The following is an 18,825-nucleotide window of genomic DNA, read 5'->3' on the forward strand; positions in this document are numbered from 1 at the left end:
TTTGCAAGAAGGAAGCGTACAGAAATCTTGGCGAAACCATCTGACACTATCCCAGTCACCGTGGCCAGCAGAAAGTTGAACAAAGCGAAGATGTCAGATGTTTTGCTCGATTCGTGCCAAATTCTGCCAGGTAGGAATTGCCAGGATCTTTGCACGGTTTATTTCCGAATTATGCCAGGGTTGCGCTCGGCTCCTGTCAAAAAGGTGCCAGAACACGCGAGCGAAACCGAGTTCGCTCTTGTTCAACTTACCCGACAGGAGGTGCGCAGAAATCTGACAGGGCTGCCAAACCAAGACTTACAGAAATCTAGCAGAACAGTCTCTGCCAGAAAATTTAGTGACTGGGCGGAATTGGGTCATTAAATGAAGAACAAAATTCTTTTTTGATTTCATAAACCGATAGAGCTCATCTTTCTAAATATAACAATATATACTTTAAACCTTTAATACTTCAAAATGATTTTTAATTGATTATTTAAAAAAAAAATAAATTTAGCCACATGGGTTAGCCTTTTTGACAGTTATGACTGCAGAATAATAGGGATCAATGTAGTTCAATGAAGGGTGTGGTCGTAAAAAATAATTTTTAATTGCTTATTTGTATACAAAAAAAACTTCTTTAACCATCGAGCACTCGCGCTGTTCTACTTTGTACAATACGTTGGGATTTATCGTTATCAATTGGTTGCAAAATCATTTATCAATGCCAAACCACTATATATTCCTCAGGACAAGATACAACCATTGTTGTGCACTGGTATATCTCAAGTGTAACAATACAATCTGAAATTGTTTGATAAAACTAGACCAATAGAACGCGCGATGTGGGTAGTTCGTCCAAACAATATTCTGTTCAGTATATATCGTGATCTCGATCATGTGGAGGATTATTTCCTTCGACACACTTGTTCAGACGATCAAGAGCTAGTCAATGGAAGATAGAATAGTTTGAAATAAAATTCTGCTGCTAGGTGGCGCCAGTGATCATGTTATTTTTTCAGCTTACTGTATCTCAAGATCTAGATATTTCAGAACGTCAGTATCTTCGACAAAGTTGCCAAGCAAATCAAAACCTATGAGGTGGTGTAACGGCTGCTTCAGAAAACTACCGTTGGGCGGCGCTAGTGAGTATATCAGTTGTTCAACCTAATCTCAATTTCCTGATTTTTTAGCGAGTCAATACTTTCAACAAAGTTGATCACGAGATCAAAACCTTCGAGGTGGTGTATCGAATGGTATGGGATTCTACCACTAAAAGTGACAAGTCTGTGGTCATACTATATCTGGGTTTCTTGACTCTTTGGAATGTTGTTCTCTTTTTTCTTCGAACTAAAACTAATTGGTAAAAGGGGCATCTTTCGACACGCACAGAAATAATGACACAATCTTCCTAAATGCAGAATAATGCTACACAAACACAATTGTTCTTCAATTTGTTCAACGTACTGATTTGATTCGAAAATCGTATAGCCAACTCATAACATGAATTATACTATCATACTGTGTTGAACAATATTGATAACTATTGAATATAATAAAACAATTTTACCTGTATCCGTTCCTTTTACTAATTTGGTTGCGTCTATACGTCTGAATCAAATGTCCAAAATATTTTCATAAGACGCTTTGGATGTAGTTATGATACTAGGACTACTTAGTTAACGAAAATCGTCAAGAAGGGTATGGTGATATTTACTTTTACCGCATCGCGCGTCCTGTCACAGATTTCGCATTGTGCCAGAATTTAAAAATTCTTGAATCAACAGCCCTGGCAAAGACACTGCACTTCTAAATTGTCGCAATCTTAAGATTCAAAAATCATGAATGTGCATGTTTATTGGCGCTACCTAGAACCATTCAGTGTATCACTTCGTAGGTTTTTATCTCTTCAGGAATCGTGATACATTAGGCCAAAAATGGCATGGTCAGTGGCAGAATATCGAACTATTTCGCATTCCACCTAGATTTTGATCACCAGAACAACATTGCTAAAGACACAAATCTGCGTGAATGTCGAACAGGCGGCTGTCTGGTGTGCTCAATACCGCGTTACTCCATAGATCATTTCCAGATTTTTTTGGTTTTCGTCCAAAAAGATAGATTTAATAATTGAGGCTAGTAGACAAATGGAAGCTACAACCGAAAAATTATCGGTTTTATTCGTGAAGAAAATATGAAATAAGTTTGAGCGGCCCAAAATAAGCATTATCCTTACCAAATGCTCCACTTTATATGGCGGATACATTAGCAATTTAACGCACGCGTTTGTTGTTACCTTTCATTGTCAGCAGGATCCGCGCTGATCTTCACTAATGTCACTTCCGCTTTAAAAGAAACTGAGCGAAGCGAGAGGCTCCACCCCAACAGTTGTTAAAATGTATGAACCCACAGCGGTTGGGACTAGAACCCTACTGTCGTGATCGGAGCTATCGAGACCCAGCCTAACTTATCCCGCAGGTTCAAGCAAAAACGACATAAGGCGGTTCATACCCTGGTGTGGTCCCATAATGTACCATGATACAGCTTAACCAACCACTCACTACAAACAACAGAATGTTATGTTAAATGTTAGAAAATTGCATTGAAGAAATAAAATTAACCCCAAAAACCGGGTTTCAATGCGCCAAACTCTTGATTTTGTGGGTTTCCTTAAAACCTCGTTTTCATTGAACATCACTTTATGAAAACCAGTTTCAGTTTGAAAGCCAGTGTGAAGGAAACTAGCTTTTGAAAACAAACCATTTCAAAATAAATTTTGGCTGGAAACCCTAGATTTTTATCCAAGTGAAGATATTGGCTGTTAATAATTCGATTTTCATCCATGTACAACCAGAATCGAGACCGTAAAATTATTTTACTGATATATTTGTTTCAATTTGTGGTTTTACTCTGGGGCAGGACTCGCGGACATGAAAAAGCTTAACGTCAAACACAGCCAGTTCATGAGACAAAACATAAAATAAATCGAAAAAAGAAAGAAAAAACATCACGATTGTTGTGTTTATGAGGACACATAATAAACGCGTGGTTATACATTTAATGTCTCTTTATTTTTCCCCTTCTCATTCGCCAACTGTGTTCCCAGATACAACATAACATTTTCTCCTTTTCTCAAAATCAAGACAAGTATTATATAAAACATTTACTACATATCGTAGTCTTGGTATTTTACAGGCACTTTAGATTGACGCCTAGGACGTATTGAAACCCCCGCAGTTTCTGTCATACGAGTAGGAGAGGGTTCGGTTTGCTTACGGTTCACTTCATCTACTCCTTGTAATTGAGTTCTTCCTTCAATAATGGATGTTAAATCAGTCGTACTTGTAGCGTCCTGTATACCTGTAGAATTTCTCTGCCCACTCTGCGGATTACTCGAGTCTTGGTGGATCCTCTTCAAGTGCGATGAATTTCTGCGGAATATCTCTCCTTCCTCAGTTTGAATTGTTACGCTGCTCCCATTTCTACCGATCACCACTGCCGGTTTTGCATGAAAGTTCGGAGCTAGCTTGTTCACTCTATGTTGGTTTTTCATAAGAACCTGATCTCCGATACCGATATTTGATTCCAGTGCATTGACCCTTTTGTCCCGATACATTTTTGCGTGATACTTGTGAATCAGGTCTCGGTCCCTGATCTCATCCCTTAATATTGAGTTATCGCTCACTTGTGGAAACTTGTCTCTGAACCTTCTGCCGAACATTAACTCGGCTGGTGATACGCCTGTCACAGAATGAGGTGTGACCGTGTACATGTACAGGTATTCTTGTAGACTACGTTCCAAAATTTCTCCTTTCATCTGTCCAATTCTTAGCGCTTTCAGGATCGACCGGTTTTGCCGCTCCACTTCACCATTTGCGGCTGGCCAATACGGTGTGGTGTGAGCAAGTTTGATTCCGTTATCTACGCAGAAATCCCTGAACTCTTGACTGCAGAAATTAGCTGCGTTGTCTGTAGTCAACACGTCTGGCAGTCCAAGCCGAGTAAAAATGCGCTCCAGTCGCTGTATTATCATCGCAGATGTTGTGGTAGACATTATCTCCACAACACAATACCGGCTATAGTAGTCTACTAGAACAAAAAGAAATTTGCCGTTAGGAAGCGGCCCGAGGAAATCCCCGCTCAGATGACTCCAAGGCTTCGCTGGCATAGCTCGAATTTGAAGTGGCTCTGGATTAGGACTCCTTCCAACTGCTTGGCATTCTCTACACATTTTGCACCTTTTCTCCACGTCCTTGTCTATTCCTGGCCACCACACGGATGCTCGCAATCGACGTTTCATTTTATTACTGCCTGGGTGCCCGCTATGAGCAAGATCCAAAACTTTTGCACGAAGTCGTTCCGGAATCACTATTTTATTCAATCGCAAAATAATTTGATTCATACAGCATAGTTCGTTTTGAAATGGCAGATATCGCTTCAGTTCACTGCTCCATTTTCCTGAGTTGATTGCATCACGTATTTTCCGGAACTCTTCATCATCTTCTGACCCTTGGATGACTTCCGTCATCGACATCGTTGTCGGTAAAGCGCATTCAATAGTAGCACATAGATCGCTTTCACAATCACGATCACTGCTACGATATGCACTACATTGCGCTAATCGCGACAACGGATCGGCTATATTAGTTTTTCCAGGAGCATACACTAGTTTATATCGATATCCTTGTAGTTGAAGCACCCATCTTTGCTGACGGGCGTTGGGAGCGGAGTCGACAGAAAATATTTTGACCAACGGTTTATGATCTGTGACCACTGTAAAGTCTTTCCCTCTCAGATACGTCTCAAAACGGCCTATTCCCCAGTAAATTGCCATTGCTTCTTTATCTAACACCGAGTATTTCTGTTCAGTTTTAGACAAACTCCTACTAGCGTAGCTGATTACCTGCCGTTTACCTTCATCACTCTGCAGTAGAACCGCCCCCAGACCTGTCGCGCTTGCATCGACGACTAGCGTAGTATCGCTTTCCGCGTTGTAGAATCCCAGATGTTGCGGATTGGAAAGAGCGTCCTTAATTTTAACGAATGATTTGTTTGCTTCGTCAGTCCACTAGAATTTGACTCCTTTACGTGTAATTGCGCGGAGCGGCGTAGTGATAGTCGACAAATTTGGGATGAATTTGCCCACATAATTAACAAGTCCTAAAAAGCTACGTACTTCTTCTGATGTTTCTGGACATCTGAACGATTTAACTGCACTAACTTTCTGCTCAGTGGGTAATATACCATCTTGTGATAGCTCGTGACCCAAGAATGTAACGCTCTTCCGTCCCCACTGACATTTGTCTTCGTTAATGGTTAGTCCACAGCTTATTAGTCGCTTCATGACCGCAGCTACTCGTCTATCGTGCTCAGCCTTTGAACGTCCGAATACTAAAATGTCATCGATAAAGTGCACTACTCCATCCAAACCTTTAAGGATTCTCTCAAGCTCTCGTTGGAAAATTTCAGCGGCACAATTCATTCCAAACATTAATCTTTTGAAACGATAGTACCCCTTCGTAGTAACAAACGTAGTGATTTCTCGTGACTCCGGATCGAGTTCCAACTGATGAAATGCTTGGTTTAAATCTATCTTCGAGAAATATTTACAGCCATCCAAATACGGCATCAGCTCTTCGAAAGTAGGTAATGGATGGCGCTGGGGAATGATAGCAGCATTCGCTCTGCGCATGTCCACGCATAACCGTACTCTGCGTCCACCATCTTTAGGTGTCACAACCAAAGGGGATGCCCAGGTGATCTTACCTGTAACTGGTTCGATAATACCTTGCTCAAGAAGTTTCTGGATTTCTTCATCCACAGTCTTTTGTAACGGTATTGGCAATCGTCGACATGGTTGCTGTACCGGGTATATTTTCCGATCGATGTTGATTGTCACCAACAAATCCTTTGCTTTTCCAATTTTCACTGATTTTTCTTCCGTAATCTTCAACACGTCGCAATTGATTTTCAGCACTCCAAGGTCAATTGAAGACGTTTTTCCCAGCAAGCTTGCGCCTTGGCCATTAACTACGAAGATTTCACTGTGCACGGTTAAAGATCCGTGTTTTATATCCGCTTTAAACATGCCTTTCACGTGTAGCTTATGATTACCGTATGCTACCAGTTTTTTCCGTGTTTCGTTCGTTTCAAAACTTACTTTACATCCATTTTGTTTTAGCTTATTCCACGTGTACTCGTCGATCAAATTAACCGATGCCCCTGAATCCACCGTCCACTGTAGTGGAACACCACCTACTAGGCACTTAACTTTGGTGTTGTATTTGTCGTCGCTTCCACTGCTGAATTTTTTTCTTTCGCGCGTCGCGGTCGAAAATATGTGGTAGATATCACTCGCGTCACTCTCATTATCGCTTACATAATCTTCGCACTCAGAATGTGACTCCTCTTCAGAATCCGCTACTTGACGCACTTTCTTCTTTTTATCCACGGCCGGTTTCTTCGTTTTGCACAACTTTTTAAAATGTCCAATCAACCCGCACTTGTCGCATGTCTTCTTACGGGCTGGACATTTCTTGTCATTCGCATAATGTCCCGACGACCCACAACGGAAACAACGATGAGCAGCACTTTTCATTTCACTTCTCACTTTGTTTACACTAGCAGAATCTTCGCCAACGGCCTCCTGTTGGTTCGAGTTGATCGTTTCAAGCACTCTCCCTTCTTCGATTATGTTTGCTAAATCAACAAGCCGCTTTTTCAAAATTGCTTCACGCAGCGTATTTGAGCAACTTCCATCGAAGATTTGTTCTGTTATGCGCATATTCAACGCGTCACCATATTCACACAAATTAGCTTGGTGTCGCAACCGCCTCGCGAAATGAGTAACACTTTCACCTTCTTTTTGAGTCATTTTTCTAAACATTGCCCGCTCATGCGGAATACATACAATCGGTTCAAAATGTTGGTCCAACAACGCGACTGTTTGTTTATAAACATCGCTTCCTTCAGGAACAGCGGCATCACGATTTGGGTCATCGTAATATACCTCTTGCACCTCAAGACCCGCTAGGTGCAGAAGCAAAGCTTTCTTCTTTCCAGCAGTCGCTGCAGCGTTGCAGTCTAAATAAAGCTCGAACGATCGCTTCCATGCCTGCCATCTCCTTCCCACCGATGAAGTATCTCCGATCACAAAAGGTGCAATGTTATGATTCATCTCACTCGATCCTGTTCACTTGCATATATTTGTTCTTTTTTCTGTTTGGTTTTCACCTCTACCGCGAACACCAATCGTTCGACGCCACGCCGATAATTTAATTTTTTTCTCGCCTTTCCGCTTATCGGGCTACTTCCATTCGACCGAATTATCGCGATAGTGCAATCGAGTTATTGTTTCCGTATATTTACCACTCTTTTACCCATCAATTCGTCGCAAAATGTTGTGTTTATGAGGACACATAATAAACGCGTGGTTATACATTTAATGTCTCTTTATTTTTCCCCTTCTCATTCGCCAACTGTGTTCCCAGATACAACATAACAACGATCATCATCATCTATAAAGAATGAATACTAGGGTGGGACAAAAATTAGATTTCTGCTCCGAGCCACTTTTTGGGTACCATTTGAGTCTTAGAACAACTGTGTAAATTCTTAGCTCGATCTGTGATATTTTTGCGCCCACGGTTTAAAGTTTACATGAGATTTCGTATGGAAAAAATGACTTTCATCAAATAAATTCCCCAGGAGTCGTCCTCCTAAAAATAAATCGTTATGTGGTTTTTATAGAAAATTTAACAAAGAAACAAAGTCTCGAAGACCACGAAACGATCCGACACTTGCGGAAAAAGTTATTATCCCTCCGGAAGTCGCACAAATGGCTCACTGAAGGAGCACCCGCCCGCTGGTGCCTTAAAACGATTTCGCTAGATTTTCAAAGCAGCGTGCACTCAGCGCGCTAGTGCGCGACTGCCGGAAGGTTAAGCAGAAACCTATTGATACTTGATTGATAAAATATTCACTTTTTCTAGCATCACTGCATTTGGCTGTCCGATTATATGAAAGTTTGGTTTTGATCTTCTCTTATTGTGTCTAAATTTTTTTTCCTGCACAATAAGGGAAAGTTATATAATTCGATCGTCAGTAGCAGCGGTGCTATGAAAATTGAAATTTTTATTAATCTTCAGAACATCAATCGATTTTTGCTTAATAACTTTTTCCACAATCGTCAAATTGCTTTGCGATCTTCGAGACATTGTTTCCTTGATAAATTTTCTATAAAAATTCACATCGATTTATTTTTAGGCGGCACTGGGCGACTCTTGGATGATTTATTTGGCAAAAGTCGATTTCCCTATACAAAATCCCATGTAAACTTTAAACCGTCGGCGCAAAAAAGATAGTTTCACCGACCGAGCTTAGAAAATGCGTAGTTATTTTAGGTCCCATAAGTGGAACCCAAAAAGTAGCTCGGAGCAAATTTTTGTATATCAACGCTTTTTTTGAAAACTAGCACTGACACCATTCAAAGAAAATTAACAGTGAATATTTTGTCTTTGATGTTATGTTAAATGTTAAAAATTGCATTAAAGAAATAAAATTAACTCGAAAACCGGTTTTCAACGCGCGAAACGCGATTTTATGGGTTTTGTTAATACCTTGTTTTCACAGAACATCATTTTCTGAAAACCAGTTTCGATTCGAATTCCAGTGTGACGAAAGCTAAATTTTGAAATCTGACCATTTCAAAATAAATTCTGGCTAGAATTTCTAGATTTTTATCCAAGTGAAGAAATTGGCTGTTAATATTTCGATTTTCATCCATGTACAACCAGAAACGAGACCGGAGAATTATTTCCATATTAAATTTGGGTGAGGGTGAATAAGATTTGTAGACAAACTTTTGTTTTAATGGTTTCTCTTAATTTACTATAATTTCAAAGCAGAAAACAATTGAAATTACTTCTACGAAGGGTAAAAATTTACATTAACGCATATTTTTCATGAAATTCCACTCTGCAGCAGACTAATGAGCGAAACAAGTTTGTTTACAAAATACACTTTTGCCCTTTTGACGAATTAATATTGATTGTACTGATATATTTGGTTTAATTTAAGGTTTAAATTTAGGACAGGACGAAATCGAAAAAAGAAAGAAAAAACATGCATCTACATCTACGATCATCATCATCAATAAAGAACGAACAGGTTATGAATGTGTTTGTTTATTGACTAACTGAGTTTCGGTAACAGAACATACGGAATTCTTCATTTATTATTTTATGAAAGTAGCGAAATTATCAGTTAAATACAATCTCTAATGCGACATAATTTTGTCATTAAATAATAACGAAACTATAAAACCGAACATTAGTCATTTGTGCATAGTTTGTTTTCTTTCAGTGCATTGTTCAGCCCGCCGGAATCACATATCGATTAAATTATTTTGTTCGATCTTGAATCGATTTCGGAACAGCGTAGAACTTGAACGACGCAACCTTTTTAATTAAATGTCTTGGTGCTCTAAATTTGAAGTTTGTTTTGAATTTTGCATGGTTTCCATAGTTACCGGTATGTTTGTTGTACGATTTGTCTGCTAATTTCTATGCAATTTCACCTGTAAAAATCGTCCCAAATATTTAGCTAAATGGTAAGTACTCGTAAAAATCTGAATTATTACCGGAATTACCTACAAACATCCTATATCATACATAGTTTTCGGCCCCGGAAAAGCGCAGACAGTTGCGCCAAACGACCCTTTGCCGGGACGTACACACTGCCAAACAGCACGAAAACTATCACAAAGATTTTCATCAAATCCAGCGAAACGGTCAGCTCAGTCTCCAAAAGCGACAGCAAACAGCCATCCATCGAGAAAGGGAAACGGAAGCTCGCCGACGGGATGCGCAGGAAAAGGAGGCAGCTCGACAGAAACAGTTGGTGGTATGTTTATTATTTACAAGATTACTAGAAATGCATGTAGGTACAAGGTACACCATTTTCCCCCAGGAAGAACAGGAACTAGCCACGCAGCTTCTCGAGGCTAACCGGCGTCGAATAAACGAGGAAAAGTTCCGCCAGCAACTTCGCGATTCGAGCCAAGAACTGAGAGAACTGGAATCCAAACTGCGAGCTGCTTACGTAGCAAAAGGACTTGCTGCACAGAAAGCGGAACTAGAAGCGAAAAAGCTAGAGGAAATGATAGACGTTAAAAGGGAGCAGGAAGAGTTGGAACGACTACGGCTCAAGAATGTGGACTACATTCGGCAGTGTCAGGAGGAGGAGTTCCAGCGAAAGCAGGAACTGCGACAGGTCCTGCAAAACCAGATGGAAACCATGCACCGACAGAAGCTGATCAAGTATGAAGAATTTCTACAGGAGAAAATGTACTTGGACGAAATATGTAAGCGCATACAGGAAGAGCAGTTTGAGGAAATTCAACGGAAGTTTGAACTGCAGAAACGTACCCGCAAAGAAATGGAATATTTCGCTGAAGCGAAGGCAGTTTGGCAGGAACGGCAAAAATTGGCTTTGGCAGAGGAGAATGAACGCATTCGTCGGTACTTGGAAAATCGGGAGATGGAGCAGCAGGAATTGAACAGGCGAAAGCTGCAGAGTGCGCAGTCTAGAGAGCGTTTGAACGAGAAGATGGTCGCCAAACTACAGGCGGAGTTTGTGAGTAGAATTTTTATTTAAAATTTCATATAAATGTGCTATACGTAAATATCATTTACAGGACGAAGCCCGCAAACGTGACAATTTACTGCTAGATCTTTACGCAGCCGAACTAGAAGAACGACAGGAGAACCGTATCCAGCAGGACCTGGAACAACAGCTACGCCGACGAATTGAAGCACGACTCGGTCTGGAACGGCAGTTAGTAGAAATTCAGAGTCGCCGAGAACGGGAGGCCGAAGAAGATCGCAAGTTTAAAGAAGACCAGCTTCGGCAATGGGCCGAACGAGATCGAATCGATCAGATGACGACAGCAAAGCGAAAATTGATGATCATGGAGCATCGGAGAGCGATCGAAGAGCTGCTCGAGGATCGAAGGCGACGGCGTGCGGATGAGGTAAAGGAAATGATGGAACGGCAGACCATGTTCGAACAGGAAGAAAAGCGTCGACAGAACATCATCGAAGAGGAGCGTATTAAACTGCTGAAGGAGCATGTAACTGCTTTGTTGGGTTTTTTGCCTCCGGGTGTACTTCGAGAAAGTGACAGGGAGCATATTCCGTTGCCAAAAGCTCAATCGACAAAGAAGTAAGACGACGTTATAGTAAAATTTATTGTGTGTAGTAATAGGAAACTTTTATTCTGAAATACTCGAGATGGACGTCGATTGTCTGTAACCAAGGCAATCTTCAAAAATAAAAATCACCTCATTGAAACAGTTTTGTTTTGCATTGTATTCTTCCATCCATGGGTTTGATGCTGCTTACTAACAATTTCAAATACGAACACAATAATGGTTTGTTCGTATTCGTCTTTTCTTACACCTCTACAGTACATAAATATAGCATACAATTTTGGGTTTGTATGTTGGTTGTAACGAAGAGTTGTGGAAAATCTCAGAAAAGTGCAAACTGCCAGAGTGGGGCTGCGACCTATCTACAGAGGTTTTTGTTCTTCCGTTGCCAATGATGACGTTGTTGTTGTTGCTGGCTGTGTCTTAGCATTTGCCGGATGCTTGGCGATCTTCTTACTCGTCTGGGAATTGTTCGCTCGTTTGTGGGTGGGTGGTGCTGGTGGTGTTTGATTCAAAGAAGTATCTGTAACGGAAGGAATGCGATTCGTACTATTTTTTTTCTACATTTGAATTTATGAGGCATTTTAATAGGAAAAGGGAGAAGAAGAAAATGTAAAAAAGTAACAAACCTCCGGTTGAAGATGGTGAAAATAAATGCTATTTAGGTCTCTAGATACGACGAATACAACAAAAATTGAACTCAAACCATCGAAAAGTTGTGGTGGTCTAGAAGTAAAACAAACCGAAATTATACAAAATTGCTCATGCTGCGGCTGCCTTAATGGAATATAGGATTGGATCACTCGCTAGAGATTCTCACTTACCCTCCTGCCCGGAATGGACAGTCATACCGCCGTGGGTGCTGCTGTGCACGTAGGTATTCGCTGCAACCTGACCGGGTGATCCGGGTGCCGATTGCATCATCAGCTCGTTCAGTGGTGAACCCTCCCGGCTTTCCGGATCCATCGGAGTGGGCGAAACTGGAGCCGATTTGGGCATACCGTACGGTGTCCGGAAACATTGGCTGCCCCGCTGGCGTCTTTTTCGGTAGCTTTGGTCTACCAGCTTCAGTTCGCTGTTGGGATCGATGCGCCAGAAGCTGCCCTTGCCCGGTTCGTCCTGTAATCGGGGGACTTTGATGAAGTATCTGGAACGAGGAAGAAACAGAAAACGGTGGTTATAAAGCGTGACGAGGAAAATTACTGATGACACGTTAGGACATTCTATTTTTAAGAGACCTAAACCTTGAAGATCTATTTCTCCGGAATCAGTTTTTGCAGTGTACCACAATGGTTAATTGAAGCTGCATCTCAAAACGGATCAAAAACCAGTGTTTTGACGAAAGCGCCCGGGCGCGTGCGCCATGTGTCGCGTCGTTTACCGCCTGGTTAAAACCATTTTACCTATGGGTTACTCGGAGTGGGCGACTTCAATCATGGACTTTCTTAAGACAAATGTCGCCAATAGGATCTGTGCTGATTACTCAACCGGGCTGATCACAGCCCTTGCCATGCCACAAGACATATTCGTGAAACTCGCCAGTTGCAAGTTCGTCAGCATCGTAGATAGGTTAGGTTCTTACCTACAACTGGTGATTGACAACGCGTCAAGTTTATTCATAGCGGCATCTACAAGGTCAATTCCATGACCGGGAGCGTTCCGGTAACTAGCAAACACCATGTTGGCTGTACTCAAGTAAACCTGCAGCTAGAGAGAGTTCGGATTCACCGTCCAGCTAGAGAAGTGCCATCGATTGTATTCAGATTATGTACGTTGAAAACTTACCACGTGTGCACCCGGATCCTCGGGACAATAAATCAATATCAGAAGTTTGTGTTGAATATTTGTACACCTAGATGAACTGCTAAAGACGGGTGCCAAGTAACGAAATCTTTCTTTTTTCTAATTCGGTTTTACTACACGTGCAACTGTTCGTCGCTACAAGAATTTCTTCGAATGCACTTTTTTCACCAGCCTGCTGTGATTAAAAGTCATATTTCGACATTTTCATTTTTTGTTATACCCGTTACCGTAACGTTAGCCGCGTGTCACTATAACGCTTAATATAAGCATGGACCCACTTAGCATTGGAAATTAGGGTAAGTGTCTCAATTTAAACTTAAATTTACCTTTTTATTATATTTGTATAATCCCGCGAAATAGTAATATTACTACACCAATTTCAATTGGTCGCCCAAGTGGGACTGAGTTTTCAACAGGTTCAAGGAATAGCTCTTCTGATCTACTTCCGACGTATTAGGATTCATTCCTAGAGATACTCGTCTCCGCCAATGCATCATCGACTATCATCCAACGCTTCACAAATGGATTAGTCAAGGTCCTGCAGCATGCTTCAAGAGCACTAACACCCTCCGATCGTAACTACAGCCAGATGGACTGACAAGAACTTTCCGTTGCAGTTTGGCCCTGAATCTTCCGACAGAATTCGACTCAACTAAGGTCATCACAGCGTACTCCGCAAACCTATCCAACGCTGTGAAGCTCAATGAAGGCTATGTGATGGCAACTGTAACACTCGAGAATAACGTCAGGTGAGGTAGCATTCGAATCATTTGAAATTTTTTCTCTCAGTTTTAGAACAATATCGAGACGGCACCCATAACGATTCGGTCCTCAGGAAAGTCTACCCGTTAATTAAACTCAGACCGTGAGTTACTACGGTTCGTTGTCCAAAGCGATTCTCTCACGGCGCCAGTGTAAGGGTGCATCCTTTCCAGCAACCCTCGCGTAATACCCTCGAAGCTTCGCCAACGATGCCTTGACCAAATTCAGCGTGGCAGCGTGTCAACAACGCCGGAGCCATCTACGGCAAATACATTCTTCTGGGCGTCGTTTCCTACTTCAAGTAGCCAGAAATTGTTCAGACGTATCGGATCACAAACATCGCAAAGATTAGTATTCTGCGAAGTTTGTTTGCATGCTTTGGAATGCCAAAGAAGCTGATTTTCGACGTCAGTACCCGGTTCAGCAGTGTGAAATTCAAGCAGTTTTGCGCTGAAAACGGCATCGACAACGTAACCACTGCACGGTTCCATCCACAATCAAATGGTCAAGTAGAACACCTCGTTGACCACTCTTCTTTCTACTTCTGCCGCAGTCAGACATACAATCAAGCTAAGTGAACAACAGGCCAATCGATCTAGTGTGCATTGTCTCGAGAACAAAGGAAACATCGGATTATTCTTGTCATCATGAGTAAAGTTGACGAAAAAGCTCTACTCCGACCCAACGCTGCGGTCGTTGACTTTAAATTTTGTTTAAAACGACCGAGTTTTAGTGAAGTGGAATACCTTCTGAACGAAAAAATGCAACTTAGACTTACGGAAGTGTTGTACCTCCAGTATCATCATCTTCGCAGTGCAGTGTTAATATCATTCAACACATTAGCACATGCCGAGCGTTTTGTTTTGAAGAACAACTTAAAACACGTGGTTGAAAGTGACAACGTTGGAATTAAGATTCCCGTATATATTGAGAATGATTATATAGATGTAAGGTTATATGACCTATCACCTCGTACTCCTCCTGAGACAATTGCAAAATGCATATCGCAATACGGATAAGTAGAATCTGTTACACCTGATACTTGGAGAAACTTCTTCCCGGGTACTCCTAACGGCGTTTTTGTAGTGAGGATGCGGGTTGAAAGGCCTATACCCTCCTACTTGACAATAAAACTCAAAACTCACGGAACTACAATTATGCAAACTACGCTATGCACCCATGAGGGGCAAACTCCTACGTGCAAGTATTGTAATCAGACAGCTCATCATGGACAACCTTGCGCGGAAGGTGCAGAGGAAGACGCATCTCAACCGACTGCTGACTCATCTACGGCAAACCAACCCAAAACAGAGTTTTCAATACCAATGCCTGAACCACAAGCGGTGGCCAAATTTGTGGCAGCAGTTGCACAGACCATAATGACAACCACAAAAGAAGCATCCAGCGCCCCACAAGCAACTGTAAGCAACATCGGCAACGAATATGGTAACAATGACGACGGATTTACACTGATCAACAATAAGTGCAAGAAGCAGGGGAGAACATCTGATCGCGGACACCAAGCCAGCTTCGACCGGGACGTGAAAAACAAGAGAGAATTTAATGACCCCCCTGACGCTGTTTGCCAACAGACCTCGCGAAAAAAGGTCTCCGCTCGCAATATAAAGTTGCGCGTGCGTGATCCAATAATACTACAATAATTCTAGTTTGGATTTTTATTTTTACATGTATTGTAAACATATAAAAGAGCCGTGTCAAATAAACGAAGTAAAAAAAAACACCTCGTTGACCTGCAGTCAAGACAATTCGGAAGGTTAGAGGATCGATAGACGTTGCACTAGATACTTTTTTGCTGCTGTACCGTAGTACTTAAACATCAGTCAGTACCGGATGGTCTGTCGCTAGTGAATCTCGACTTTTCAGGACGAGGAACTTTTACGTCCTTCGCCTTACCATCCAATTCAGAACAAGCAACTACAGTAAGCAAAACCGGCTAAGCAGAGACAAGCTCCGATGAATGTTCCGCTCGATGCTTGGAAACTGCCAACTGCACCAAGCCCATCACGAACCACGATAACCTCAAGCGAATTTCGAAGTCCATTTTTATTGCCACCTCTTCCTGTATTTTCCGCCTGTCCTGTCGAGATCCTGGGTCCATCGCCTTCATCCTCGACCTCAACCACATCTTCCAGGTTCAAGTCTGCAGTAGCAGACACTCCAAATATGCAGAAAACCTGGCACTCTTCGCGCGTTCAGACTACCTTTAAAGCTCAATCCGTACCAGCTCTACTAGGAGGGAAATTTTACGAAACCAAAACCGTGCTCTGGGCATACTTTTACATAACCTCAGAGCTTTTCCACTGGGTTCCTCACTGACATCAACGCGAGGACTGTGAAGATGCCTAAACATGTTTGGCCGCGATTTTACCTATTGCCCCTTAATCGATTTTAGCCAGTAAAATAGATTAGTAGTATGAATACACATGGCTAGTTTTAAACCGTTTGTCACATTTTATTTAATGACCTTTGGGTCACGGTCACACCCGCGGGACGTGACTTAATAGATAGATAAGCCCAGAAATGGTTCTGGTCTAACAAACAAATATTGTGGGACACTTCAATAAGAAGCCCACGACATTTACTCCAGACACCAGAGCGAACTACAACTTCCAACGATATGCAGAGACCACTGACTTCCACACCTGTTACTGTTAAGTACACGGGACGAAATTGGACGATTCTTAACCGTCCGTTTCCTAAAGAACATCAACATGTTGCGTGAAGAAGTCTCTCTGATCTTTTCAGGGTTTGTGAATTCTTAACCAATGATCACTGAGCTCATTCTGGTTCTAGCGAGATCTAGACAGTATGGGGTGTACCCCATATGGCATAATGGACGTTTGGCATAACGGGTTTGGCATAAAGACGTGTGGCATAATGGACATTTGGCATAATGCTTATTGAGAGGTAGGGACATTTGGCATAATGGACGTTTGGCATAATGGACATTTGGCATAATACCTATTGGGGGTTAAGGGACATTTGGCATAACGGACGATTGGCATAATGGACATTTGGCATAATACCTATTGGGGGGGTGAAGGGACATTTGGCATAATGGACGTTTGGCATAATGGACATTTGGCATAATACCTATTAGGGGTTAAGGGACATTTGGCATAACGCACGTTTGGCATAATGGACATTTGGCTTAATACCTATTGGGGGTAAAGAGACATTTGGCATAATGGACATTTGGCATAATGGACATTTGGCATAAAATGGCATAGTATTTATTGGGGAGTGAATCCAAAATTATCATAATCAACTTTTGTCATATGTACGATGTTTTATTTCGTAATTTGGAATCAACTCAAAAAAATATTTTTCATTTTGTATGAATTACGCAATCTATAAGTATTTAGATAGATCATCGCAAAAAACGACTAAATATAGGCACATTTACACACATTATTCTTAATGGGTTAAAAGGGTCCTTTGGATTACGTGGTGTAAATTCAGCAAGTAAGACTTCCGTTTTTTGATAACTTAAATAAAGAGTAACATGTACGGCAGAATACAGATGTATAATTGTGTTATTTGTAAAGAAGGCTGCATCGCTATGCTTTTCATATAATACTTAATTACTATTATGCACAGAATTGTGATGCACCCTACTTTACATTATATATGGGGCATTCCACATAAAATTTACCACCCCAAATTTTGTTTACCATTTGTTTCGATTTGGCTGTCTAAAATATTTGACACGTATTTTTTTCTTTCAAATAGTAATTTGCTTTAATTTTTTTAAAATACTTTTATTTAATCTTCAATACTGCAATAACTGAAAAAGATATTAAACATTGTTGAAAACATGTAATGTGTGCTTTTCTCAGTTTTCGAATGAAGTTTATTAAAAATAATCATGCTGCTTATGTAATGTAAAATATTGAAAAGTTGGATGACTTTTTTTCTCTTAAAATATTTTTCTTAACACCTTTAACATTTTTGAAAGAACATTTGAGTATTTTCGGCGTTATGAATTTTTCAGTCGAACCCTGCGCGCGCGAAGCATACCACCACACTCTTCGCTAACACGCGGGTTTGGCTGCAAGAGTTTCTTTACGTCAGCGCGTGCGAAGCGCATGGAGGAACTTTTCGTGCGCGCAATATGTATACTATTCTGTGCATATTAATAAATAAAGAATATATGAAAAGTATAGTGATTCGCCCTTCTTTACAAAGAACGCAATTATACTTCTGTATTCTACTGTAGTACTGTACAATGTACAGTTTACATGTTACCCATTATTCAAGCTATCGAATTAGGAAATTTCACTTGCTTTACATCACGTAATCCAAAGGACCCTTTTAACCTATTAAAAATATGTTCAAATGTACCTATCTCTAATCATTTTTTCTTTGCGATCCATCTAACTACTTACAGATTGCGTGATTCACATAATATGAAAAATATTTATTTTCTGTTGATAACAAAACAAGTAACAAAATAAAACATCATATATATGACGAAAGTTGATTATGATAATTTTGGATTCACTCCCCAATATTATGCCAAATGTCCATTATGCCAAATGTCCCTTTACCCCCCAATAGATATTATGCCAAATGTCCATTATGCCAAACGTCCGTTATGCCAAATGTCCCTTAACCCCCAATAGGTATTATGCCAAATGTCCATTATGCCAAACGTCCATTATGCCAAATGTCCCTACCTCTCAATAAGCATTATGCCAAATGTCCATTATGCCAAACGTCTTTATGCCAAACCCGTTATGCCAAACGTCCATTATGCCATATGGGGTACACCCGACAGTATGTGTATGCTGAAGGTTTCCTCCAAGCACTACCTTGAGCCTTTCCTAATCTGACCAAATGAGCTGTGAGTGAGCAGTGACCTGTTAATAGATCAGTGATTACATTTAGTTTAGTTTACCAGGTGAAAAGTTTCTCCAAGTGTCATTTGTGACGGATTCCACTTCTCCTTGAATCTTTTAACATAATCCGCAGTGCCAAATTTTTGAGGCGAATTTCCGTAAGATTATTACGCATAAACAAGGGGATCTTGGTTACGGCGTTTTCATATT

At 41.0% G+C, this 18,825-nt stretch overlaps 3 protein-coding genes across 7 annotated transcripts in view; 1 reads left to right on the plus strand and 2 right to left on the minus strand.

Moving 5' to 3' along the window:
• Positions 1-3,145: 3,145 nt before the first annotated feature.
• Positions 3,146-7,156, minus strand: LOC131676171 (uncharacterized protein K02A2.6-like). The gene is made up of 2 exons (XM_058955292.1): positions 5,201-7,156; positions 3,146-5,047 (listed from the first exon to the last, which is right to left on the minus strand). The coding sequence occupies exons 1-2, from the start codon at positions 7,154-7,156 to the stop codon at positions 3,146-3,148; spliced, it is 3,858 nt and encodes a 1,285-aa protein (XP_058811275.1).
• Positions 7,157-9,432: 2,276 nt separating this feature from the next.
• LOC131688680 (meiosis-specific nuclear structural protein 1-like) lies at positions 9,433-11,330 on the plus strand. The gene is made up of 4 exons (XM_058973120.1): positions 9,433-9,589; positions 9,655-9,882; positions 9,949-10,614; positions 10,676-11,330. Exons 1-4 carry the CDS (start codon positions 9,587-9,589, stop codon positions 11,204-11,206), a joined length of 1,428 nt encoding a protein of 475 aa, XP_058829103.1. The 5' UTR covers positions 9,433-9,586; the 3' UTR covers positions 11,207-11,330.
• The window catches only part of LOC131688659 (forkhead box protein K1-like), a 35,065-nt gene continuing 27,564 nt past the window's right edge, over positions 11,325-18,825 (minus strand). For 4 of the 5 annotated variants that reach the window (XM_058973086.1, XM_058973079.1, XM_058973104.1 and 1 more), the window contains exons 4-5: positions 12,013-12,335; positions 11,325-11,711 (exon numbers count right to left, since the gene is read on the minus strand). In XM_058973086.1, coding sequence (XP_058829069.1) covers positions 11,551-11,711; positions 12,013-12,335 — 484 coding nt within the window. In that variant the 3' untranslated portion in view covers positions 11,325-11,550. Of the gene's footprint in view, positions 11,712-11,817; positions 11,915-12,012; positions 12,336-18,825 lie in introns of all 5 variants that reach the window. The other variant, XR_009305281.1, reaches the window with a different exon arrangement.

Source organism: Topomyia yanbarensis, chromosome 1 (genome assembly GCF_030247195.1).
Source record: "Topomyia yanbarensis strain Yona2022 chromosome 1, ASM3024719v1, whole genome shotgun sequence".
NCBI lineage: Eukaryota > Metazoa > Arthropoda > Insecta > Diptera > Culicidae > Topomyia > Topomyia yanbarensis.